Below are 27,947 nucleotides of genomic sequence, written 5' to 3' on the forward strand. Positions count from 1 at the left end.
TAACACAGCTACCACTCTGAAACCTACGATATTAAAGCCAGTTAATGCTTGCAGTATTTCAGTACTTTCTTTAAACATTGAGTTTGCATACTTTAAAATGACAAGCCTGTTATAAGGATTAACAAAAAGGCTTCCCAAATGTTTAATAAATCAATTAATTTGTTCTATACATAAAGATTAATAAAAACCCAACACTTCTGATTAACTGAAATAGTTGCACAGAATTTAAGACCATTATTGGTTTCCTAGTCAACTATTATAATTTAACATCAATAGAATTCAGACTAATTTACCAAAACACACACACACACACACAATTATGTCTACTTGAAAAAAAATAAAAATAAAAAAAACTTTTTCTGTGTGGCTATGGGAAACCAAATCTAAAGCATTTGCCCGAGAGGAATCTAGTTTTAAAGCTTTTGAAACTGCTTTGGCGTAATTGTTTTCGAGATCTAAATGTGAATTCTGCAGAGTGACATGCTCAGTTTGGGAGTATAACGAAACCCAAGGACAAATACAGATATTGGATCTGAAGCAAGCTGTTCACTGTCCTGAAATAATACAACTTAGACATGTTTTCATGCATAAAAAAGAGGAAGCCAAAATGTTGCTCAGGGGCCATGTGTGAAACTGCTCTTCTAATGAGGCCAGCACATTTTAGCAATGCAGTCAAAAAAATATTTCCAAGTGCCCCTACAGTACAGCAGATAGGCCAGATTATATAGACGCTGATACGTGTAATCATCCAAATACGCTTTGGTGCTTCTTTGTTGCCGTAAGTTAAAAAGAACAGGCAATAGAACATGGGGCCAGAAATAATGGAGTGAATCACTCCAAAAACAGGGAGAATGAGATAAGAACTACAGGTACGGAAAAGCAGTCAGGGCCCTGATGGCACATGAAGTGTGGACAAATGCCTTACTATGATTACTGTCCCTGGTATCTAAAAAGAATTGCCCCATCCTTCACATATACAAAATATACTTTATTAATTGGTAGTTAAAATACAGACGTCCTTGTGATGGCGCATCCGCCCCATACTGACATGTACGGGGTTAATAGAGCCCTATGGAGGCTGCATGGGAAGCAGCCAATAGGAGAGAGGCTGTGAGGAGCAGCCAATCCAGGCCCAGCAGGCCCATAAAAGAAGAGCTGCAGGGCAGAGCAGGGGCAGTTACTCTCTGAAGCTCAAGGAAGGAGGACTGGGAGCCTTGTAGATGGAGAGTTGCTAGCACCTTGGACAAAACAGTGCTGGGCAAGAACAGGGTAGACAGAGGAAGCTCCTGGCTGGCTGCTAGGAGTGGCATACTGAAGCCCTGAGGTGAGGGCAAAGAGGATTGGGGCTGTAGGAAGTGGCCCAGAGAAACGCACTGAGCAGTTGAAGGGGATGCAGCACGTGGCTGCCATGCACAGGGTCCCTGGGCTGGAACCTGGAGTAATGGGTGAGCCCAGGTCCCTCCCACTCGCCACTGGGAAGTGGAAGGGCAACTGACTGCAGTCACCATTGGGGATGTGTATCGAGAGTTGACTGCAGGGTCCCCGGAAGAGGGGAGTACAGATTGTAAAACAGCTGGAGGGCTGTGTCATGAAGAGGACACTGTGACCCTTAGAGTGACGTGGGTCTGAGAGCAGGCGTGATGGCAGGCGAGACACCGTTGGGAGAGTGTGCACCAACCTGATCACTGTTCTAACAAGAACCATTGCTAGTACTCAAGTTTATTATGTTTCACATCACATTTCTATCCCTGAAGTGCTCTTTCTGAAGAAATGGTGCGTTAACATAAGTTACTGTAACCCATTGATGTATATTTTATCTGTGGTTTTAAAGTTGTTCAAGGAGAACACATTTCTTTACTGTAGTGCATAATCATAGGTTAGTTAAAAGGGTAGCTTGAAAAATGGATGCCACTGAACACATTTGTGAAATGCCATCAAAGGGGTGGAGTTTGAACCTGAAGCCTTCAGACTAAGATGTAGCCCAAACATGAAACAGTTGTGGTCCCTCAGCACAAGGAGGAAACTAACAACATTAACAAGACTTGAAAGCTTTATTCAAAATAAGCAGTAGACTTGGCTTCCATAGTTGTTTGAATCTAGCATAAAAGCAATCGACTGTGTCAATCCAATGCCAGTAAAAATGTGAAAAGCAAAAATCACTAGTAAAGCATCTGCTTCAAAAATGGTTCTGCATTCAGTCATGAAACCAACTCTCCTTCACAGTTGAGTTACCTTGTCACAGTTTGGTGGCATGGCAAACAACACACAGCTGACTGTCATAGCGTGAGCTTGGGGCAGAGGGAGGGGAAAAAGAAGTGAGAAGCATGGTAAATTTCAGTGGCATTCTGGCAGCTTGTACTTCACATCCTCCTCTTTTCTATTCCTCTTCCAGCTCTGCTGTATGTAGCATGGGATTGGAGCCACTGGGATATGGGGAGCTTCTTCTTAGGCTTACATCAGCATTGTCAATTTGCCTGCTCACTTCCTCATCCTTCTCCAGTTGTTATTTGTTGGTCAGATGGTTAAATCAGAAAGAGAGAGTGATGAAGAGAGATTCACACTGGTTACTGACAGTTCCCCACTACACGAAATAGAGATGCGGGAAACAATGGGGGACAAGGGGTCTTGTGCAGTTCTTAGATTTTTGTTCAACAAAATGTCTTTCTTTTTAAAAAATTAATAATGATTTTAACAAGTTACTGCAGTCTAGTGGGAAAATATGCATTTTCATAATGAGCATACCAAGCTACACTGACACCTGCATCTCCTGCACTTGCTGCATTCGTTCCTGGAGAAGGTTGGTGGAAGTACCAACACCACTCTCCCCCAGAGTTTCCAGCTGGGAAGGGCAGCTTTTAAATTGCAGGCCTAGTAGGAGGCTAGACAGGGAAGATGCTGAGTTCACTTTCTGGGTTGCACCTGATAGCTCTGAAACTCTTCATACATGGTGAAGGTTGCAGGCAGTTTGCATCTTTATGCCACATTCTACTTTTGCACTTTGGGGTGAAACAATCCAGGGTGTGAATCAAGTCTACAGTACTTGGCAAAATATGTATTTACAACACAGAGGTGAATACTAACAGCAAATCATCATTCTTTTTTCAGGCCTCAAATGCTGCCTATGCTGAGACAACAATGTGAGCTAAAAAATATTTTTTTTCTTTCTCACAACCCCTCTCCAATTAGTCTACTTCAGTCCTCTATGAACGCTCTTTCCTTCTTATAATCCCCAGAGGGGTTCCCTCACACAGGTAATAGGATCCCATCCAGTGGGCCAAACAAATCCAAGCACCTTTCTAGCAGGCCCATTCACAACAAAAAACTTCAAATCCCATGTAATCTGGGGACATACAGTGCATTCTGGATACACAACACTTTAAAGATGTGATACTTGGGACCTAGCAGAAAAGCTTTGATGAACTGCTAGGTCCCAGAACAGAATCAAAGGTGGGGACAACCTTGGAGGAAGAAAGGTATCTGGGAAAGCAGGAAAGGAACAGTGGAAGAGTGGGGCTTATTTAGAGCCTAAAATGAAAGTAAAGGGGAGAAGGCGTTCATGTCCCAAACTAAGCAGACCAAATGATTGTTCAGGTATATTCTTAGCTTACAGTACAGTATGATGATGTTTTCACTAAAAATTAAATGAATAGTATTTTCCCCATAAACTTCCAAGTTTAAGTGACTACTAGCTTCTTATTTCAATTTTATTAATGAAAAGTACAAATGGAAATCATGACAAACAGGCATCACAGAAACTTGGTGGAATGAGGATAATCAATGGGACACTAATAAGAGGGTACAAAATATATCGGAAGGACAGAACAGGTCGTGCTGGTGGGGGAGTGGCACTATATGCAAAAGAAAGCGTAGACTCAAATGAACCAAACTGTACCATAGAATCTCTACAAATAGTAATTCCATGCTCTAATAATAAGAGCTTAGCAGTAGGGATATATTACCAACCACCTGACCAGGATGGTGATAGTGACTGTGAAATGCTCAAGGAGAGAGGTTATTCAAATAAAAAAAAAATCAATAATAATGGGGGATTTCTATTATCCCCATATTGATTGGGTATATATACACACCTCAGGATGGGATGCAGAGAGAAAGTTTGACACCTTAAGTGACTGCTTCTTGGAGAAGCTAGTCCTGGAACCCACAAGAGGAGAAGCAATTCTTGATTTAGTCCTAAGTGGAGCACAGGTCCAAGAGGTGAATATAGCTGGACTGCTTGGTAATAGTGGCCACAATATAATTAAAATTTAACATCCCTGTGGCAGGCAAAACATCACAGCAGCCCAACACTGTAGCATTTAATTTCAGAAAGGGGGACTACACAAAAATGAGGTTAGTTAAACAGAAATTAAAAGAAAAGGAGTACCTTAAGGTGCCACAAGTACTCCTTTTCTTTTTGCGAATACAGACTAACACGGCTGCTACTCTGAAACCAGAAATTAAAAGGTACAGCACCAAAAGTAAAATCCCTGAAAGCTGCATGGAAACTTTTTAAAGACATCATAATAGAGGCTCAACTTAAATATATACCCTAAATTAAAAAACATAGTAAGAGAACCAAAAGAGAGCCACCGTGGCTAAAAGTAAAAGAAGCAGTGAGAGGCAAAAAGGCATCCTTTAAAAAGTGGAAGTTAAATACTTGTGAGGAAAATAGAAAGGAACGTAAACTCTGGCAAATGAAGTATAAAAATGGAATTAGGAAGGCCAAAAAATCATTTGAAGAACAGCTAGCCAAAGACTCCAAAAGTAATAGCAAAAAAAAAAAAAAAAAAGCCTGCTAAACAACCAGTGGGGCTATTGGATGATCGAAATGTTAAAGGAGCAGTCAAGGATGATAAGGCCATTGAGGTGTAATTAAATGAATTCTTTGCATCGGTCTTCACGGTTGAGGATGTGAGGGAGATTCCCAAACCTGAGCCATTCTTTTTAGGTGACAAATCTGAGGAACTGTCCGAGATTGAGGGGTCATTAAAGGAGGTTTTGGAACAAATTGATAAACTAAACAGTAATAAGTCACCAGGACTAGATGGTATTCACCCAAGAGTTCTGAAGAAACTCAAATATGAAATTGCAGGACTACTAACTGTAGTCTGTAACCTATCATTTAAATCAGCTTCTGTACCAAATGACTGGAGGATAGCTAATGTGACACCAATTTTTAAAAAGGGTTCCAGAGGCGACCTTGGCAATTACAGGCTGGTAAGCCTGACTTCAGTACAGGGCAAACTGGTTGAAACTATAGTAAAAAACAAAATTGTCAGACACTTAGATGAACATAATTTGTTGGGGAATAGTCAACATGGTTTTTGTAAAGGGAAATCATGCCTCACCAATATATTAGAATTCTTTGGGGGTGTCAGCAAGCATGTGGCCAAGGGGGAATCCAGTGGATATAGTGTATTTAGATTTTCAAAAACCTTTGACAAGGTCCCTCACCAAAGGCTCTTAAGCAAATTAAGCAGTCATGGGATAAGAGGGAAGATCCTCTCGTGGACTGGTAACTGGTTAAAAGATAGGAAACAAAGGGTAAGAATAAATGGAGAGGGGTAAATAGTGGTGTCCCCCAGAGGTTTGTACTGGGCCCAGTCCTATTCAACATATTCATAAATGATCTGGAAAAAGAGGTAAACAGTGAGATGGCAAAATTTGCAGATGATACGAAACTTCTCAAGATAGTGAAGTACCAGACAGACTGCAAAAAGCTGAAAAGGATCTCTCAAAACTGGGTGACTGGGTAGCAAAATAGCAGATGAAATTCAATGTTGATAAATGCAAAGTAACGCACATTGGAAAACTAATACCAACTATACGTGTAAAATGGTGGGGTCCAAATTAGCTGTTACCACTCAAGAAAGATCTTGGAGTCATTGTGGATAATTCTCTGAAAACATCCACTCAATGTGTAGTGGCAGTCAAAAAAGCAAACAGAATGTTGGGAATGATTAAGAAAGTAATAGATAAGACAGAAAAGATCATACTGCCTCTATATAAATTCATGTTAGGCCCACATCTTGAATACTGCATGCAGATGTGGTCGCTCCATCTCAAGAAAGATATATTGGACGTGGAGGTTCAGAAAAGGGCAACAAAAATGATCAGGGGTATGAAACAGCTGCCATATGAGGAGAGACTAATAAGACTTGGACTTTTCAGCTTGGAAAAGAGACGACTAAGGGGGGATCTGATAGAGATCTATCAAATCATGACCGGTGTGGAGAAGTAAATAAGGAAGTGTTATTTACTCCTTCTCATAACACAAGGAGTAGGAGCCACCAAATGAAGTTAATAGGCAGCAGGTTTAAAACAAACAAAAGGAAGTATTTTTTCCACACAATGCACAATCAACCTGTGGAACTCCTTGCCAGAGGATGCTGTGAAGGCCAAGATTATAACAGGGTTCAAAAAAGAACTAGATAAATTCATGGAGGATAGGTCCGTCAATGGCTATTAGCCAGGATGGGCAGAGATGGTGTTCCTAGCCTCTCTTTGTGAGAAGCTGGGAATGGGTGACAGGTGATGGATCACTTGATGATTACCTGTTCTGTTCATTCCCTCTGGGGCACCTGGCATTGGCCACTGTCAGAAGACAGGTTACTGGGCTAGAAGGACCTTTGGTCTGACCCAATACGGCTGTTCGTACGTTCTTACAAATCTACCATTTCCCATTGTACTAATTTATTGGATTACTGATTAATAGAAAACTGATCATGCAAATGTACTACTGAAGGCGATAATTTCATCAGTTTCATAAATTATGCAAGGTCAAATCTGACCGGTTTTCCTATGAGAGACCTCCAAAGAATACTTACCTGCTGGAGAAAAAGTGATACTGTATTTCTCTTTCTAGGATACTAACGAACAAGTATGCTGTCAAGGGAACCAGTGCAAAGGGAGCTGCATAAGATACTGATCAAATAAGAGTCCCAAGCTGTGTGAGAGGTAGTGTGGTCCAGTGCTTAGAGCACTGAAATAGAAATGGGACTCAGGGTCCTCTCCCTGGATCTGCCACCGACTTGCTTGCTGATCTTAGGCAAGACACTTCCCCTCTGTGCCTCCGTTTACCTCCCATGCTAAACAGTTTTGACTATTTAGCTCTGTGGAACAAGGACCATCTTTTACTTTGTACACTTACTTGCACAATGGGATTTCTCAGAGCTAATGTAATACTACTGATAACAACAGGCTGTTTTCTCAATAGTACAAGTACTTCCCCTGGTAAGTAGCTGAATTTCATGTACATAATTGCACATAGCCTACCAGTTTCAACTGAACTGTTGTGTAGTGTTGCTGTGCTGTTTAAATACTGCTGTTAATCTTAGAGATGAATGAAGTGACCCTTACGCACAGTGTGTAGTTTGTTACGCTGCAGAGAACTTTAGGGTCCCTAGATAAAAGCTAATACATAGTAGACAATCAATCATTCATTAGTAACGAGAGTTAACATGAATGCAGAATAGTTTTTTAGAACTAATTAATTTATAATTGTTCTCTCATTTTTCTATTTTGTTTAGCTCCATGTTTATACTAATATAGACATACGACCAGTGGTGCTACCATACCTCCTGGCTTGAAGCGGTAATAACAAACACCAAATACATGGTTTTGATGGTTTCCATCATCAGCACCCCCCACTATAACGTTGTTCCAGCACTCCTGAGTACAACTTATGCTGGAAAAAAACAGAATGAAATTACAGTTTTTACTTGTAATTACTTAATGGGTTAATTGAATTGCCATTGTACAGCATAAAAACATTCCTGAAATTCTGTTTTTTTTTTTTAAAAAATCACGTTACAATTTTATGAGAGAGTTATTTGCCCTGACCACTGTCTTTTGCATCATCTCAAAGTGGAAATTCTCAACCTTTAAAATAATATAGGAATTTATTCTAGAGCAAACAGTTCTAGTCAAGGTTGTCTTTCAACTGGTCTAAGGAATTGTTAAAGACGGCTAAGCTGGCAAGCAGAAGCGTAGTCTTACCAGAATTCAATGCAGCTCAGATTCAGGCGCAAGAGGTCCTTACTTAGTTCCAACCCTTTTTCACATCAACTGGGGCAGATCTGTCATGGGATGTCTGCCAAACCCCAAATCAACAGCAGAATTCTAATGGGTTCTAAGCTATTGCAACACATGAAACTAAAAATACAGAGCAGAAAGCCGTTCCAGACGTATTTAAATTGAACTAACAGAAACCACCAGCCATCATTAGTGACACATATGTAAAGCAATGAACATCAATGTTAATAATTCCTTGAAACTACTAAACACTGTGTGCATTTTTTATTGCAAAGTGAAAGACACAGGAAAAGATTTACACAATGGTGAAGAAAAAACAGTTTCCTCCGAGTGCAAATACTATTAATTGCACCTGGTGCCCACATAATTATTAAACATGGGAGGGGAACAATTGTATCCTAAGAAACTTAATTAAATAAGATATAGCTACGAACAGAAAATTGCCATAATTAGTATGTCAGTGCTTTCCTTTTATACAAATGTAAACACTTACCGCCAAAGCCTACAAGCATCACCCCTAATTCATTCCCACAGATAAAGAGGAGAGAGCACTTTGGATCCTTCATGACTTCTAAGTATGTACCCTTTTTTTTTTTTAAGTATGTACTTAAAAGGGTCCAATCAGGTATATCTGCAAGTGCCACCTCATGCATCAGGGGTGATATTTGTACGCCTTGGAATTCAGTGTTTCCATTCGTATAATAGGAAAGCAATGAAATATTTAGGACCAACCCCATAGGACAAATATACACAAGACCCTAGGGTTGTTCAAGCCACAAAAGACCATGTTTGCTGGCTGTATGCTATGCCACCCTAGCCAGCAGAAAGGCCTTCTCCACTCCCATCCTACAGGTGTCAACCCCTCACCCCACCTCAGAAAAATCTCAGTAGTTGGGAGGGGTGGGAAAGGGAAAAGCTCCATATTACTGCACCTTCTTATGCTTGATCTACATTATTTCCCCCTCCTATCCACTGAAGTTGAGGAGCCTGCAATTTTTACGACAACTCTAGGGTTTGGGGAATCCCCCTGCACTACTCTAAAGGGAAGGTGGATGAATCACAGAATGGAGCTGCTCTGGGGATAAATCAGGGCCGTTTGGTGAAAGACTGTGGTGTGTAGGACCCCTGCCTCATTGGTTGCAGAGGTTGAAAGGTGTCTAATGAACAACACAGGAGACTACAGGAAGAGAATGGGTGACCTCATGGTTAAGGCAGTTGAATGCTGCCCTTGAGAACTGGATTCTATCCCTGCATCTGACAAAAAGTTCCTATGTGACACCAGGCAAGTTCCTTAAACCAAACTTCGCAGGCAGTTACTAATTTTGTGTTCCTCATTTTTTGGGTGCCTGACATGAGACCCTGGGGTCTGATCACAGGAACTGTGCTGTGAAAATAGTAAGTGCTATGTAGTGCTCATTACTCTGAAAAGTCAGATCCTAGATTCTCAAATTAAGCACCCAAAATTAGTGGAAAATTCTGACCTTCAGCTGTGTGCTTCAGTTCTTCATCTGTGGATAAAACCCTTCCCCCTCACTTCACAGGCATTTTGTGAAGACAAATTAATTAATCTTTGCAAAGCACTCAGTTACTATCATGATTACACCCATGAGGAAATTAATATTTCTGTTTTCAGAGCAGGGTTTCCCCTTGGGCCACACACTGAACTGTAAGGATAAAACAAAATACTGAATAGCTGCTCATTAAATAAGCAGTGCCCATCTTGCAAATGAGGCAGGGGTCCTGTGTGATCATGTAATTAAAGATGATCATAATGCATATGAATAAGGGAACCAAAATAAAAATGAACACTGATTCTGGCATTTCCTAAATTTTTGTAGTGTTTTTCACTTTGCGATCTTAATAATGGTCTTTTCACTTAGTATTGTGTGTGTATATTACACACAGATCACTCATTCAAGGATTAATTGATTCATTGTCATTTGTGCTGACACAACATGCTTACTAAGTTGTAGCCCAGTCCCGTATAAAGTTGAATTTTTTTTTATAGCCTTCATGATTGCAGAGAGAGGTTTGAAAATGTGGCCCAAGTGTAACCTAAAGACTCAAAAGCCTGAAGGTAAGCAAAAAGAACCCAAAATGTATTTTTTAAAAAAAAATCTCATGATTTTTTGGGGCCTTACTCATAGTTTTTGAATGTTTGGGGTTCGCGATACCGGACATGGCTATGTCCTACCGCTCCTGCGGAGCTCCTAGAGTTAAGTGCTGAGTATATTTTTCACCTCATTGGGTATTTTTAAAAAATTGAAGGTTATCAGATGATTAAAAATGTTTGCTACAAAATTCAATGCAACTCTGCCATAAGTTTCAGGGGTCACAGCCATAGAGTAAGTATAATCTGCTCCATAATATATGCAGCTTTGGCCTTCGGAAAAACACTTCTCTTGTTCATTTTGCACTTAAGGGGATTATACAGTTTAGCAAAAGTCCTGGGCATAATTTGAGTCTAGTTCCTTCTATACCATAGTGACAACCTTAGCAGGGTTGTCAGGTAGAGTGAAGTATCTCTATTTCTGCCTGCAGGTCAAACATTTAATAAAGCCGTTTCATTGGTACTGCCTGTCTGAATCTGTTTTGGCTCTAGACAATTATGTCTAACGGCAGAAAATTACATTTAGAACAAAAGATTTGTGAATATTTAATTTATATCTAGACTATGACAACATTACATTAGCATTGTGGTTTCCAAAACAGTGACAAAATTATTTTCCACACTTTATGTGATATTTAAATTACATGATTCAAACTTTATTAGTTATTACTTTGAAGAGTAATATTTTAACTCAAAGCCAGGAAAATAAAAAAAGGTCTGCATTTGCCAAAAAGATTTATATTTCCTCATTTAGAGACTAATCCTACTTTTGCTCCCATTGAAGTTTATGAGAATTTTGCTATTGATATCAATGAAAATACAATCAAGACTTTAACCTGAAAAACAGGTCCGGGATGGTTTTCGAAATCAAATGAAACAAGTCTTCAGTGCAGCATTCTGCTCAATCTTATTCCTTTGAAAGGGACATTGTGAAGGTTGTTAGGCATGAAACTGACTAACTGTGACAGTTGTCCCAATTTGTAGATCTTACCTTAAGGATACCGGGCAAGTATTTTATTTCAAGCTAACCTTAGCAGCCTGGTAAATATATAAACACAAACTCCAACAGTTGGCTTAGTGCATTTTTCATTATAAACACACAGCACAATGTGCCACTTTTTAACACTCTAATTCACTTTTCATGGTAGGAACCATGTTCTTCAACCAACAGACTAATTTCCCAACATATGTAGTTTAAGACCTTTGCCCTGCCTCTTGTTAAGTGAAAAAAATAATTGTTTCCTGCATCCGTCTGCAGACTGGCCTTTATCTTTCTTGTATTGAGGAGAACACATACTACCATAGCTTTAAAAGTGAGGTACTCCTGAGATGGGGCAAAGGAACTCAGAGATAAACAGAATCTGCAAAAATCTCACCACACAGGGATTCCAAAATTGTACCCAATCAAGAGTTTTAGAAAATAAATGTATAGAACAAAACCGGAAGTGCCTACTATATGTTTATAAAGAACAGGAAAACGTAAATATAATGTAGGTCGATATGCTTAGAGAATGTGGTTAATTTTATTTCTTCATTTGCATAATTCAAGTAAAATATATATTAGTGTGTATATCATGCAGTATTTTGGGGGTCGGCATTACATCATGATCTTAAGGACTGATTTATAAGTATGCATTGTAAGTTTTGTTCTTGATGTTTTTATCTCAAACAGATAATGCAAAGAAGAGAAAGTCCTTATGCCTCAGTTTCCTGCTTGGAGTTGTCACAATAACCTTTAAATCTTTCTTGTGGTGGTCGTACATCCCAGCATTATCATTAGCTAATGGTCTGCCTCACTTTTGAAGAAATGGCACAGTACTGTATATTTACTCAGCAGGGTAGCTTCCTGAAATGTAAGTAAAATATGTTCCTGCTCTAAAACACATGGAATTTAAGCAATATCTTTTTAATTTATTTATTTTTGTAGCAGCTTATGTATTCTGTTTCTATTAGTAGGTAGATATAAATTTAATTCCCTCAAATAAAAAAAACTGTATTTGTCCACTTCGTGGTCTACTAGTAGCACAAACTCCTGTCAAGCAGGGGAACACTGTTAAAGTCCCATTTTCAGGCATGAGTTAAGAAAACTGTGGAGTTAGCATGCTCAGCCCCTTATGGATAAACACTAATTGTTAGTGACTCCCACTGGCTGAATGAAGTAGCAATAGTAACAGGCTTTGTAAGCAGTAGAGTACGTTGGCATAGTGTGGACACCATAAAATTTTAGAACCTATTTGTGACCAAAAAAATATTTTCAGACTCATTATACATTGGCTAAACTATGAATACTGCCTTAAAGGACCATGATCTGATCACACCTTTTAAATATGTCCCGTCTAGAAAAAAATAATCAGTGTACAATGGCAAGTACACACACACACACACCCTACCTGAACACTGCACTTCAGATGTCATTCATTAATATCAATTCTTGCAAGAAACAAAATTATTTGTGATGAGTCATTTTGGCAATCGCTGGATTATTATTTTCTGAAGGACCTTTGTAACAGTATCCAATCAGACAAAGAAATGAGGAATGACTAATTCAAAAGGTATAGTTAAATCAATCCAGAAACCTCTATTACTGGGCTATATATGGCTGAATAAGGGAAGCAGCAAAGGGATAAGTCAACAACCTATGAAAGAGTAATATGCACATCTAATTTAAGCAAAAATTGGACTCTGAAGGGGCACAGTCTTGTTTTAGGCAACCCTGACAACTCCAGGACAAAAACAGATCTATTAGCATACTTGGATTAAACTGAACAAGCAGTTAAATTAAATTAAATTAAAATAATAGAACGTATTGAAGGGAATTACCTACCAGATCAGATCTACTGGGCAAGTACAGTTCCAGGTACACAGAGCAATCGATATTTTCCTTTGTACATCTAAAATAAACTATATTTATTTATACACCTCCTCTCACTACATATCCAGATATAGTACACACAGGAAAAAACACACAATGACATTTAAATTAAAGTTGAGCCTGGTGGCCCAGATAATTGGAAACAGCCTCTCTGGCAAGACATGACAAAGAAAAAAAAACAACGAAGGAAGAACAAGCGGAATAAAACCCCAAACTGACCTACAATAGCTGACCTATATATAAAAGGCTAGTCTACAATGGAACTCTGGGAGAACTACTCTGGAAATGAGTCATATAAAAGGAGTTGAAGTACAGAGAAGTTCATACACCTCTAGCCTGATCCAAACCTTGGAATGGAGAACAAGGACCATCAAGCCAAACTCAGCAGTCTTAGAGGATCATATTCCGCTCTAGACCATTAGATTATCAATAAAACAATGATTACTTACCTGAGTAGTAACAAGTATTCTTCAACAAGTGTTGCACACATATATACTTCACTTCAGTTGTTTGTGCAGCGAGTGCACTTGAGTCAGAGATTTTTAGCTAGCAGTATCCATTCAGTGGGCGTAAGGGGCAGGGCTGACCTGATTCCATCAGTTCCTTCACACTGGAAACCTGATATCAATAGCCACTAAACTAGTTGGGAAGGAGGGTGGATCATGGAACACATATGTGCACAGCAGGCTGGAACAACAGTTACTGTACAGGTACATTTTTTCTCCTTTCAATGATTGTGCACATATATATTCCATGTCAGATGATTCCCAAGTGGTACTTGTTTAGGTGGTAGGAATTCAGGGTCTACTTGACAAAGACTGATTTCCTAAAGTCAGCATCAGCTTCAGCAATTGCTGTGATGGCATAAAGTCTTGTCGAAGTATGAATCAAAGACGACCATGTAAGCTGCTTTGAAGATGTGCATGATGGAGATTTTACTTAAAAAACGCTGCAGAGGAAGCCTGAGCTCTGACGCAATGAGCTAGAATACTTTCTGGAGCTATTACATTTGTAAGATCATAGCACACCCTGATGCAGAAAGATATCCAGTTCCAAATTCTCTGCACACAAACTGCCTGTTTTCTCATCATTGATGCATATGATATCAAGAGTCTTAGGGAAGATCTCATTTGTTCTGTCCTATCAATTAAAATGATAAATCATGTGAATGGAATCTCTTTGGCTTTATGGTTTGAGAATTTGGAAAAAATATTGGTAAATGAATTATTATATTCGGGTGGAAATCCAATACCACCTTCATCAAGAATATCAAGTGAGGTGGCCTGACTAATTACAGTAGGCATACCAAGATACGGTGAATGGGCATTTCAAGTAGAAAGAGATGATGTCTTGTGACACAGATGGAAAAGCTCTTCCTCTTTCCAAGGTAAGTTTTTCTGGTGGAAACCTTTCTGTTGCTCATGAGGAAGTTTTCAACCTCTTTCCACTGGGTTCAGCCATTCAGCAGTCACACTGTAAGATGGAGCCTGGAAGTGTTCAGGTGCAGCTCTTGGCTGCTATTCAATGAAAAAAGGTCCTGAACCAGGGGTAATGTCAATTGAGGCCAGAACAAGAGCCCCTGTAGGTCCAAGAACCAGTACTGTCTTGGCCATGCCAGGGCTATAATCCTCGTGTATTCCTGCTTCAGCTTCTTGATGCCTATGGGTAGCAATGGGATCAGAGGGAATGCATAGAGGAGCTCTCTTTCCCAAAGAAGCAGGAACACATCTGTGACTGAGCCTGTGCTCATCCCTGCCCTGGAACAGAAATGATGTTTTCTGTTTTCCCTTGTTGAAGAACAGGTCACCACTGGGGTCTCTCTATTTGTAAGAGATTGTCTTCATCTTGTCATATTTTAAAGGAGCATTTGTAATCTTGTGTGAAGTCCCTGCTGAAGTGGCTGCAAGTGCATCCTACCCTAATAGGCGATTGGCTCTGTGGGTTACATTGTTTTGAACCAAAAGTTCCACAATTGCACCAACTCCCGATATGAAAGGCTGAATCTCACCCTGCCTCTCGAGGCAAAACTCGGTGGTTGTACTGTCTGTCATTACGTCTATTGGTCACTCCCCTGATGGAGGTCAGAAAAGTTCTGTTGGTGTTTGGATCCCATTCAGGTGAGCACCTCATCCTCCAGTGCACACATCAGTTACTCATGTCCTCTGCTGGCAGAGGGGGTGAGTAAGGAACTTCTTGTAAATACTGTCTGGATTCATTTCACCAGTCTAAAAACAATAGAACCCAAGCACGTATGTGAATCAGCATATCCAGAGGGTGTCTTTTTGGCTGATAGACAGACATCATCAACCAGCTCTGTATGCATCTCAGGTGAAGTCTGGCATGCTGAGTCGCATACATGCAGGATGCTGCATACCCCAGCTGCCATAGACAAGAGCTCACTGTAGTCCTGGGGTTGGTTTTAGACATGTTCACAAGTTCAGAATGGACTGGAACCTTCCTTGGTGTGATATGCTGTCGCAGTCATAGAACAAAGTGGCTCCACAGTGTCCAGAACCCATCAATATGTACTTACGTAGTTCCAGACATGGGGTTTCTAAAGAGGTGGGTACAGGAGGAGGTAAATTGGGAAGATCCTGATAAACTGTTACTCTGCTCTCAACAATGCAGTGAAAATAGCTGTACTAAACTCATCCCTCGAGTCCTATAGAAGCGCCTCCAAAAATTTTGCCATGGAATCCCAATTAATCACGCCACATTTGGAGAAAAGTGCCTGATAGTTCACAATTTACATCTCAAACCTGGAGGTGAAATAAGCCTTCCTGCCAAATATGTCATGTCTTTTGGGCTCTTTATCCTTCAGGGTGACCTTGACTTGCCCCTGCCAAGATGTTTCATTTTCCACAGCCACAAACAATTTTTTCAGCCACCCAGAACCAGGTTTCCTGTTAGAAACCTTGTGAGGGCACCTGGTACCAATGGTCAGCCCTTTTCAAGGTCAGTGCCAGGGAAGTGGTTTTCTGCCACAGCAGTTTAGCAGGATCAAGCAGAGTTTTGTGTATAGGCAACGGCATCCTTCCTGGCACCGTCTAGAATGTCTAGATCATTGTGGTAGTTCTCCTGAACACCTCTCTGCTTCAAAGTCCAGTGCCAGAATGACCAAAAAGTCCTAAAAAGGCCTTATCTGGGATGGGGGAGTAAGACTGGGGCACAATTGCCTCATCAGGTGAAGACTATGAGATACGAGTATGCATCTGCTGCCCTTGGTCTCGAATGTTCTCATCTGATGGGTCCAGGTAGAAAAGATGTTCAGGTCGTGGAGTCAGCAAACTCGGAATGAGAGGCTTTCACCAACCTTGTCACTTGCAATATGGCCAAGGCAGGAAGTTGGGGAATGGGGCCCTAGTTGGGGAGCCCCAGGCAGAAAACACCCTTGTCCTACACCTATAAGACTGATGATCCAAACCCATGGAGAAGTGCCTTCCTGCAGTCAGAGGATGTAAATATCTCAGTCTCTGCAATCTAACCAAGATGGTTCTTTGAAGCTCTGAGTCTCAGAAGAACAGGCATATTCTTCAGACAGAGATGGTGTGGTATTGGGCAGTCTAGAAAGTTCCTATACAGTATTCTGAGAGTTGAAGACACTGGGTCCAATACCAATGTGAACATTGAGGAAGTCCCGAAGTTCGCACTGTGGAACATCTGGAAACCACAGGCTGTTTCAGGAGAGGCAAGTCCAGCACTTGGAGACAAAGCAGATCCTTAGCTACCAAAGAAGCCCGAAGGCACCAAGCTAAGGTATGTCCGGCATGGATAATACACACTGACATTGAGCGCACTGGCAAAGAGATCTTCGGTGCTGGGGCCACTGGCACCAGTGACATATACTGCTCTTGACTACCAACATCAAGAGTTGTTTAGGTGGTACCACAGAATGGTGTTCTTGAGGTCTCTCTCTAACCTCAGTACCAGAGGTCTTATGAGAGTCCTTTATCAGCTGAAACGCTACAGTAAAAGTTATTATGAGAGGTGAAGGAGGCATTTTCAGCTCAGTCTTTCCCTCCTGAAACCCAGAAGGCAATCAAGTTGGACGAAGATCCAGGGGAATGAGAGCAATGCCTCTTCTCTCTGTTTATTTTCACAGGTTTTTGACCCTTGAGAGACCAAAGAGGCAGAAGAAACAGACAGAGCATTTCTGGATAATGAATATTCAGCCCACTCAGCTATGGACTAGCCTAGATCTGAGCCACCTGTATGACTTTCGCCATGAGACACTCCCTGAGGCCTATCTCAGAAGATTTCTGCATCCTGGTAGTAAAAGACTGACAGACAGAACATCTGTCTGCTAGGTCCCCTTCATTTCAACGAATCAAGCAACACCCCCCCCCACCACCACTGAAGGCATAGCAGCCTGACAGGAAGGACAATGCTGGGGATTCCTACATTTTAAAGTGCCCTCAAGAAAGAAAAGAAACTCCCTACTCATGAAACAAAGAAAACACTAAAAATATCACTGTCTATTTACACTACACTAACTAATTAATACTATAAATTATTTACATACACTGTTTAGCAGGCAAGTCTCTGAATTCAAGGTGACTCGGGGACTTCCAACTCCTAGCCATAGGCAATGAGAAGGAATTAAGAGTGGATCAGAGCAGCTCCATCTGTTACACTCTAGGTCTGAGACATGAGGACCTGCAAGACACATGTACAATGGGTACTGTTAGCTAAAAGTCTCTGACTTAGTGCACCAGGCTCAGGTACACCTGAAGAGGAGTGTTTGTGTGTGGGTATGTACACACACACACAATCACTCAAAGGAGAACTAGTATTACTTCTGTATAGAAAGTAAAAATATAGAAAACTTGATTGGCTGATGTATTTCCATAGTATTGAAACCTCTAGATGCAGTACTAATCAAATCCATCCTACTCAAAGAGAGGCAGGGGACTAAAATGACAATGGGAGAATGAGATTCAACACTTAATTTTCTTTACTTAGAAAATGATTGCAACAGCTATCTTCTAACAAACCATATTAAGGGGTTAATGGGCAACTAAGGCTAATAGTCCTTTTGCCTCAGGTTATCAGTTCTTCTCAATGACCACAGTTCTCCAAGAAAGTTGTGTGTCTTCATAGTTATCTAAATACCTAAGGGAAGACATTAGTCAAAGCAGGTCAGGTATATCTTTTATTAGACCAACTTCTGTTAAGAGAGAGAAGCTTTTGAGCTTACACAGAGCTCTTCTTCAGATATTAGCTCTCTCTCTAATATCCTGGGACCAATATGGCTACACCACCATCACATACAAGAAGAAATGATGCGACAGCGTACAAAGTAACGAACAGCTTTTGAGGCTAGCTGAATGCCAAAATGAGGCAGATACATTTGTTTAAAGACCTCACTGTTTGTAAGTACAGTAGAATCTCAGAGTTACAAACACCTCGGGAATGGAAGTTGTTCGTAACGCTAAACAAAATGTTATGGTTGTTCTTTCAAAAGTTCACAACAGAACATTGTTTCAAAGCTGTGTTTAGTCTTCACTATGCAAAAGAAAAATGCTGCTTTTCCTTTATTTTTTTAGTAGTTTATATTTAACACAGTACGGTACTGTATTTGCGCTTTTTGGGGGGGGGGAGGGAGGTCTCTGCTGCTGCTGGATTGCATACCTCTGGTTCTACATGAGATGTGTGATTGACTGCTCAGTTCATAACTCTGGCGTTTGTAACTCTGAGATTCTACTAAGAAAAGGAGTACTTTTGGCACCTTAGAGACTAACCAATTTATTTGAGCATGAGCTTTCGTGAGCTACAGCTCACTTCATCGGATGCATACCGTGGAAACTGCAGCAGACATTATATACACACAGAGATCATGAAACAATACCTCCTCCCACCCCCACGAAAGCTCATGCTCAAATAAATTGGTTAGTCTTTAAGGTGCCACAAGTACTCCTTTTCTTTTTGCGAATACAGACTAACACGGCTGTTACTCTGAAACCTGAGATTCTACTGTATACCCCAATGTCATTAACATTTATTTGACATGATGAAGGAAGAGGTAAATGAACTCTACCAAAAAAACCCAACCCATTGTTTATTTCCTTGAATCAGAAAGGCTTGACTGTGCTACACTGGTACTCTCAAACTTTCCACTGACAACCCATTGGGATCCATTGGCTAAACCAAATAATTTAGAAGGGCTGGGTCTTTAATGTGAATACTTGTTCAAAGGTGCAGTCTGTGTGGAAAATGAATGATGTTATGGACTGAAAGTATGAAAAAGGTCCTTCAGGGCCTGTCTACACTTAAAACACTACAGCTGCACCACTGGAATATTTAAGTGTAGACACTACCTGTAGATTTTTCACATCCCTGAGTGATGTAGTTATGCTTTCCTAATTTTCTAGTGTAGACCAGGCCTCAGTGTCCTATATGAAGTAGTAATGTTCAATGTTTGTGGGCAGTGATTGGCATAAATCCCCCGTTTGTCTCTTAAAAGAGAGTATTTGAAATTTACAATACATGAGTACATCAGATCTAGCTCTTGGCAAAACACAGCACTTCATTTCACCCTACTAGTAAAAACAATAGCTAATGTGAGATTTCTTTTTCACTCCCTGTTTATATAGTTAAGAAATGCACTTAGAAGTTAAATATATGGTTTATGATTACAGACTATATTCCTTTAAATTGTAGGCTAAAGACTGGAGAGGCAGGCCTAGACTACACTTAAAAATTTTGCTGGCATAGATGTCATTCAAGAGTTTGATCCCCCCACCCCGACTGACATAACTATGTTGGCAAAAGCTCTAGTATTGACACAGTTATACCAGTAAAAAAACTGTTTTGCCAATATAGCTTCGTTTGGGGAACTGATTTAAGATAAACTTGTAAAATAACTATTTTGCTGAAATAAGCTGTGTCTTTACATGGGGGTGAGGTGATGTTTAAATTCCTAAGAGGTCATATTAAACTGGACTCCCCTTCCCCCCTCACTACATATACATAGAAAATACTTTATAAATAATATTAGTGACATTGGGGTATACTTACAACCAATGTCACCTTTGCTGAACAAATTTAACACCTACAGAAAAAAGCTAGATTGTTACTAATTAGTTTATAAGCTTGAATTGAAAATATCATGTATAAACAGAAAGAAGGACAACCCAAAGATTAGCATGCAATGTGTGGTTCATTAAGTCCAGCAAATCAAGAAAGAATATACCTTCAGAGAAACAACTGAGAAGTGGTAAGGCAAAGGAGAAAAGATGGACTGTTAAGCAGAGAAAAAAAAATCGTTCCAGGATCCTGCAGGCTGTACTCTTGTGAACAAGGTGTGTAGTAATGGGCCCATGCTTATCACACAACTTTAGGCCTAATTTTTCCAAAGTAGTAATTTTGGGCATCTCCATTTTTGAGTGTCCAACCTAAGGAGACATCTTAAGATGCCTGATTTTCAGTGAACATTGAGTCCCCTCACCACCTCTGAAATTCAGGCAATTTTAAAGGAGTTACAATTTCGGCATAAAAAAAATGGAGGCATCAGAAATCACTAGCCCCTTTTGAAAATATTGACCTTGGAGCATAAGTTGTTCAGGGTAGGGCTTGTGCCTTCTTTTGCATTTATCCACTGTGATACTGTGGGTGACACTAGAAACAAATAATACATAAATAATTGTTCTGCACAAGTTAATGGAAGCAGTTGGGTGGTAAACCTGGTGAAAAAGTTGGATCTGAAATAAAGTGAAAAGTGAAATAAAATGTGTCCATCAGGCTGTCTCTTAGTAAAATCTGAATTTAAATTTTAAAAGAAAGACAAAATTACTCATAAGATTCTTAATGAACTCCAGGGAACTTCATAAGAGTTATCTGACAAGCAGAAAGAAGTCTTAAAAAGAATCTTTAGTTAAATATAGAAGTCTACCATTGAAATAATATTGTACATTTCGTGATGTTTTGTTTTTAAAAAATAGTTATCTGAATAATTGTTGTCTGGCATCTTTCATATCTCTTCATTCTGTCATAAAAACATACACAGGAGATTTAAAATTGGAATCTAAGGACAATCATCAGTTTGGCTCTAAAAAGCCCAATTATACTTAGGTAATCTGGTCAGATGACTGATTTAAAATTTGGTTGTCTCTTATGGCACAAAAGTAGCTGGCAGTGATGCAAAGCCACCGGCACTTGAACCAAAGGACAAGCTTGCAAACATGTTTATCAAAAACTTGGTCCATTAACTCTTCAAAAGAATTATTTAAAAAGTTTTTTCTAATAGATCATTAGAAAACTTAGGAAGATGAGACCAGGGTTCTTCACAAAATCTAATTACAATTAGTTCAATGCTGGAAAGATTTTAGAAAAGAAATCTAGATTTTAGAACAGGTAACATTTTCAGAGACCCAACGCATTTCATGGTGGTGTAAAAATGTCACATAAAAGACGAAGCACTTGGAACTGAATTTCACTGCAAGCAGATCTACAAAAAGGACTTTTCCATTATTGCAGCTTTGCTCGAAGAAACTTGGAGAGCCTAAGCCCACAGTGTACAGTGAAGCTGAGCTGGAATAAACAGAACCTTACTGAGAGGAGAATCACCTGTACCCAGGAAAACAGGAGCAAGCTGAGAGTTCTTTACTTTTTTTACTACCCCGATAGTTCAGGTACATGACCACTGTCATGCCTTGGAATTCTGAGGATAATTTTTTCCCATTTTAGCCTTCTGAGCAGTAATACAGCTAACCTTGTTGCCTGCAGCACAAGGGTGTTTATAGGAAACCGTCTTTCCATTGGAGACCATATTCCCTGTGTTCAGCAGGGATCCACATTTACTTCCCACCCTGATAGACTCTTGTCCAAGGCAGTATGTATTCTGGTTGGATAAAGAGAAGTCTGGAGCCAGGATGCTGCTTGTTTGTTTGCTGTGAGACCTAGTAAACTGAACGATGCTTGTGACTCCTGTACCATTTGGGTGGCCCAGTCCTGAGACTGGCCAAATAAACTAGTCAGCTAGAGAAGGAATCTCACAAACCCATTTGAAAAAAGAAAAGGAGTACTTGTGGCACCTTAGAGACTAACCAATTTATTTGAGCATGAGCTTTCGTGAGCTACAGCTCACTTCATCGGATGCATACTGTGGAAACTGCAGCAGACTTTATATACACACAGAGAATATGAAACAATACCTCCTCCCACCCCACTGTTCTGGTTTAACTTGGATTTTAACTTGGAGAGTGGTCAGTTTGGATGAGCTATTACCAGCAGGAGAGTGAGTTTGTGTGTGTGGTTTTTGGGAGGGGGGTGAGAGAACCTGGATTTGTGCAGGAAATGGCCCAACTTGATTATCATGCACATTGTGTAAAGAGTTGTCACTTTGGATGGGCTATCACCAGCAGAAGAGTGAATTTGTGTGGGGGGGTGGAGGGTGAGAAAACCTGGATTTGTGCTGGAAATGGCCCAACTTGATGATCACTTTAGATAAGCTATTACCAGCAGGACAGTGGGGTGGGAGGAGGTATTGTTTCATATTCTCTGTGTGTATATAAAGTCTGCTGCAGTTTCCACGGTATGCATCCGATGAAGTGAGCTGTAGCTCACGAAAGCTCATGCTCAAATAAATTGGTTAGTCTCTAAGGTGCCACAAGTACTCCTTTTCTTTTTGCGAATACAGACTAACACGGCTGTTACTCTGAAACCCATTTGAGAGAGTGTCACTGCATGACCAACATGACCTTTACCAACATTCTCAGGTCAGATTCCAGGCTGAATGGAGAAGAGCTTATAAGAAAGACCATATGTTCAGCACAAGCCCTAGGTACTTTTAGAGAGAGTAAGTGATGAGGATTTGTAACTGGGTGTCCTTAGGTCCACCAATACCAGAACCTTGATTTATGATGGCTCTGAAGGGTTCCATTTTGAAGTTTTACTAACCAATTTCCTCACTTCCTTTCAAGTTTATTTTAGATTCCACAGCAGTGCCTGCCTTTTAGGAGCAAGTGTCTTTCACCTTCTGGGTTAAGAAACAAAAATGGCATCAAGATGTGGTAGCAAAGGTCACATTTCTGAGTGTGGCTTTGAGTCAAGCAGGAACTGAATTGGAAAAGCAGCGATGGTTACTCTGAAAAGCGAGAAGAATCCCAGCTGGGGACTGGTCATCATCCTGTCTGCCAGACTGAGCCAAGAGGACAAGCTACATTCTGTGGTTCCACAGTAATAGGATGCCAACTTCTGAAGTGCAGTCCAGCTGAATAAATACTGATGAAAGTCAATAACTAAAACTTTTCTACAATAACCATTTCTCTAGAAACCTGACTGAAATTTGAGTATTTGTACTGACTTTTATCAAATGGGAATAAATACTTAGGCGATAATATAGTAATCTCACCTTTTGTCCATCAATCACTATTGAGGGATTACCTTGGGCAGGGCACGAGGTGCTATAGCAATACAAATAATAAAATCAAATTTGGTGCATCACAAACTGCCTCAAAGAAATAGAAACAGATTAACTTGACTGGACAATTATTAGACAACACTTCATTGTAGGTTTACATTCTGATCTGTATTTGAACTAAAAATCTGCTCATGTTTCTAACTCCCTCTCAATGTAGTTTTGAAGCACTTTCTCACATGAGAATCCACTCTTCATGGATCAGGAATGACGGCTGCTTACACTGTTCAGGTGGCGAAAACAAATCACTCTGAGTCTGAAAAGCAACAGCAATCTTTTTTACTGAATCCTTCCCTTTCCAATTGCATATGTAGGCTGTGATCATCAGGTCCTTTAAACTCTAGCCAGGAAAGATTAATAGCTATCCATACAGCTACTGTATTGTGAAATTTCTAGCTTGGAGCCTCTCCCCCTACCCCTCCTGCAGAAAACAGAGTGAGCAAGAGAAATGCTGAAATTTAACCCTGCATAATTTTTTCAACTGTTAACTCTTGTAAGCTCTTAGGGCTACAGTAATACATGAAAAGCAAAATGATGTCATGTATTAAAAGGGAAAAAATATTGTGTTTCTGAACGACATTAGAAGCCACTCTGTCATTCACTACACAAGCTTTTGCCTCACTAACTCACAATTTTAAAAGTTCACACCAAAGTACAACAACAAAAAGAAAAGATTAGAAATAAAGTATTATTCTCCTGCACTATTCTCACAGATATGGGGTGAACAGCTGAGATAAAGATGTCTGAACATAAATTTTATTTACTAAGTAATTACAATTGCTACAGTTTCTTGAATGTTTTATCTGATATTTATCCATGGGCCACAGATGTTCCTTGAAATAACTTAAAGATACATCAAGTGTAGCAGTTCAACTTCAGATACCCCAACTTTAGTTTTGGAATGGCTCTAAGGTGTAGCCCAAACAGAGCACAGCACAGCAGCCTATGCTTCAGGTAACAATGGTGACAGTTACGAGGTCCATATATGAAATGAATGGTCACAACCTCCTGGCTGTATGTAAAGGATAAAAAGATCATCTGGTTCTCTTTCCATTCAGGTAGTTTTACATTTGGAACTTATTGTACATAAACAAGATGATCTGTGTTGATTGTGGTTATTGGCATTACTGAATATTATTTTTGTTCAGAGCATACATAGTGTTTTTGAGAAAAAGGAGCATGTTAAACAAAGACTTACCCCCTCCACCTCCAAGAAGACTGGAATTAGCTAGGAAAAGCAAAAGGAGAATAATTAGAATTAAATTTAAATATGAAATGGTACAGAAGGTGAAAGTATTTACTTATAAGGTACAAATTTATATTTATAGTGTAAAATTGTTGAAACTGATTATTCATATTATAGAATGTACATTCTATTAAAACAAAAACAATTCGAGTTACTGTTTTTCATTCAAACCATTCCATTTTTATCCGTTTGTCCAAAGACATTATTGGTTCACATTTAAAAAAAAATATTTACCTAAATTATTCTCAAAACCTTTATTTGTAAAATACCATGCAACACTTCTGGGCCTGTAGATTAAATTAATTAAAAACAATGTATGAAAATTGTAATACTTTTAAACTGCATAAACTTCTGAAACTGTATAACTGTCCATGCAATATTCCTTTGTGACAACCAAATAAAGGCGCAAAACCCCTTGTCAGTTTAGAGATCAGCCAAATGGGCTCTGGTGCCCTCTGTGATTAGTTCTCCTGGGTCTCTATGACATGGGGCCTTTGTGGATGAAAATCAGTAAAGAGCAAATTATCCTCTAATCAGACATCTGTAAAAACCACAGTGAATGAAATGCTAGTCCCATTACAATCCATGGGAGTTTTCACATCGATTTCAATGGGGTAAGGATTTCACTCAGTATATTTACATGCTGCTCTACTGTATCTATTCGTCTGTCTGTCCAAGTCATAAAGGGTAAATTTTGCACAGCAGTAATTTGCAGAATAAGGCTATTCAAGACAGCTGTTCAAATTAAGCTGGTGTGGCTGCAGCCACTCATTGTCCCTCCACAACTTGGACATAAGAATGGGGAAATGGTAAGCCTATAAGCTTGCCCCCTTCAGTGAAGTACTCATCCTACAATTGTATGGGAAATGCAAGTTCCCTCAGCACAAACATTTGGATGAAAAGCTGGAAATAAAGGTTCAAACTCTACTTAATTAGTTAAGCAACAGGAAGAGGTACAAGCACTTCTCTCCAACCTTCACACCTTACTGATGAGCAAAGGAGGAGCGAGACTGTAAAACATTCCTTCCTCCAGAACCTAAGGGCTTATCTACACAGGGATATTCAGGAAAGTTAATCTGAATTAATTTTTATGTGAATTTAAAGTGGATTAGTTAAACTGCATTAAAACCATACAGAGAAACTCTGATTCAGAATTAAAGTGGCCTTAATTTGGCTTAGTTTAATTCACTTCCAAAGTGAAGCTGCTTTTCACACAGTTTCTTTGGGAGTGAATTAAGATAAACTGAATTAAGGCCATTTTGGGGATTTATCTACATGGCCCTGCAGTGCAGATTACAGGGGTGTGAGCTGCTGCAGCACACACTGATGTGGTGCGCTGTAACTGCCCCATATAGACCCTGCTAGTGCAAACTAAAAGATACCTTGTTTGTGTTAATATAGTCCCATTTTAACATGAACTAGGTATCTTTTAATTTACACTAGCGGGGTCTACATGGGACAGTTACAGCGCAACACATTAGTGTGTGCTACAATTCATATCCCTCTAATCCACATTGTGGGACCACGTAGACAAGCCCTAATTCTGAATTAGTGTCTCCACCCAGGGATTTATTGCAGTTTAGCTAATCTATTTTATATTCACACCTTTAGTTAATTTGGATTAATTTTCCTGAATGCCCCTATATAGATAAACCCTAAGGCTATGGGGAAGTATATAATATATGTTGTATTGCATGCATCTCTTTCTAGTATCTGAGCTTTCCTACTTGAAAGGAACAATTCCTATAGGAATAGTCCTCATGACTACGGGACTAGTAGGAATAATCTAGGATCACCAAAATGATTAATTGTGACACAGCACAAATCCATATGGTAGGTTTTGTTGATGGTTTATTTTAACCATCTAAAGAAATCATATTGTACACTGTCTATTTAGTTTGCTTTTTCATTACTTCTTTTCTTTTTGGGGGTACATCTCTTATGTTCTCTTTCAGTCATACCATCAGCTCTTCCTGACACTACAGAAGCTGTGCCACAATTGCCAAGCTACGTTTTCCATAAAATAGTGTATTTAGGAACTAACACAAATTCCTTTTTTTTTAAAAAAAGGAAAAATGTCCTGTTATTGTTATTTACTGTTATTGTACCACAGCAAGCATCCTTTAGACTCATGGGTATCATTTGAAAAATACTAGCAGGTAACAGAACTGTAGCCCTATACAAGTTTCTTTGCAAAGATAAAATGATATATATTGCAAAGATTAGCAGGAGGCTTTGATCCATATATTTTTACCACCTCCTATGTTCACTGAATTTCAATACAATACCGAAGAAGAGTACACGACTTAAAGAATTCCATGAAATGCAAACAGCTGATGTATCCTTTACTTTAGCAGTTTCCAAACTACTTGAATAGTCAATATCAACTCTCACTGCAACAACATTAAACAACACATGTATAAGCTGAAACTAGCACAATTGTAAAATCAGACAAGCTGAAAAAAGGAGAAAAGCCCCTAACACTATCGTCCTGCAACACAGGATTATTCTCTGAAGTGTATTAGAGCGCTTTGTCCGTTCTAGTTTTAATGAACTCAAGTTCCGGGGCTTCAAACACTTCTCTTGGGAGACTTGCCCAAGATCTTATAGACCTCACTGTTAGAAAGTTTCTTAGGATATTCAGCTAACATTTTCTTCTGCAAAACCACAGCCTCCATCTGCTTAGATCACATTAAATTCCCTCCTTCCTTGACAATTTTCATCTTTCAAATACTTGTAGAACTTATTAAAACATAGCACACTAGTTAGCATTATAAAAATTCAATAGTAAAAACATTTTAAACAAAGATTTTGGCCACAATGTATCACAATCAACTACAACTATTAGAATTACTGTAGTAACTTCTTAACGTTGTTTTATTTTTACTGTCTTTGCCCTTCAGGACCGACAGCACCTTAAGGACTCTTGCCCCAGACAGAACGCTCACATTTTGCCACTCTTCCTGCCTTTTCCAACCCACAAAACCACCATGCCCTGCATGAGACTTGGAGACATTCCTGTCACACACACACAGAAGGTCACTGAGCCTAGGAGCTACTAGTACACACAACCATCATCTGCAGACAGACATTGATCCAGCCTGGGCCAGCAGCCGTGATTCTTGTCCTCACCCTCTGCCCTAGTCTACAGCTGAGCACAGGGTTCTAACCAGACCTGGGGAGAACAAGAAAGAGTCTGCTTCTGAGACAAGAGAGAGGATAGGGTGAGAAGGTATATGAGAAACTATGAGAAGAGACAGTGAGAGCT

The 27,947-nt window shown here is 39.7% G+C and overlaps 1 protein-coding gene across 3 annotated transcripts in view; it reads right to left on the reverse strand.

The window, feature by feature from the left end:
• Positions 1–27,947, reverse strand: part of MACROD2 (mono-ADP ribosylhydrolase 2) — a 1,326,034-nt gene that overhangs the window by 977,704 nt on the left and 320,383 nt on the right. For all 3 annotated transcript variants that reach the window (XM_084624011.1, XM_084624010.1, XM_084624009.1), the window contains exon 4: positions 24,632–24,661. In XM_084624011.1, coding sequence (XP_084480137.1) covers positions 24,632–24,661 — 30 coding nt within the window. The remainder of the gene's footprint in view (positions 1–24,631; positions 24,662–27,947) is intronic.

The sequence above is a fragment of the Lepidochelys olivacea genome, assembly GCF_965140295.1.
Source record: "Lepidochelys olivacea isolate rLepOli2 genome assembly, chromosome: 3".
Lineage (NCBI taxonomy): Eukaryota > Metazoa > Chordata > Testudines > Cheloniidae > Lepidochelys > Lepidochelys olivacea.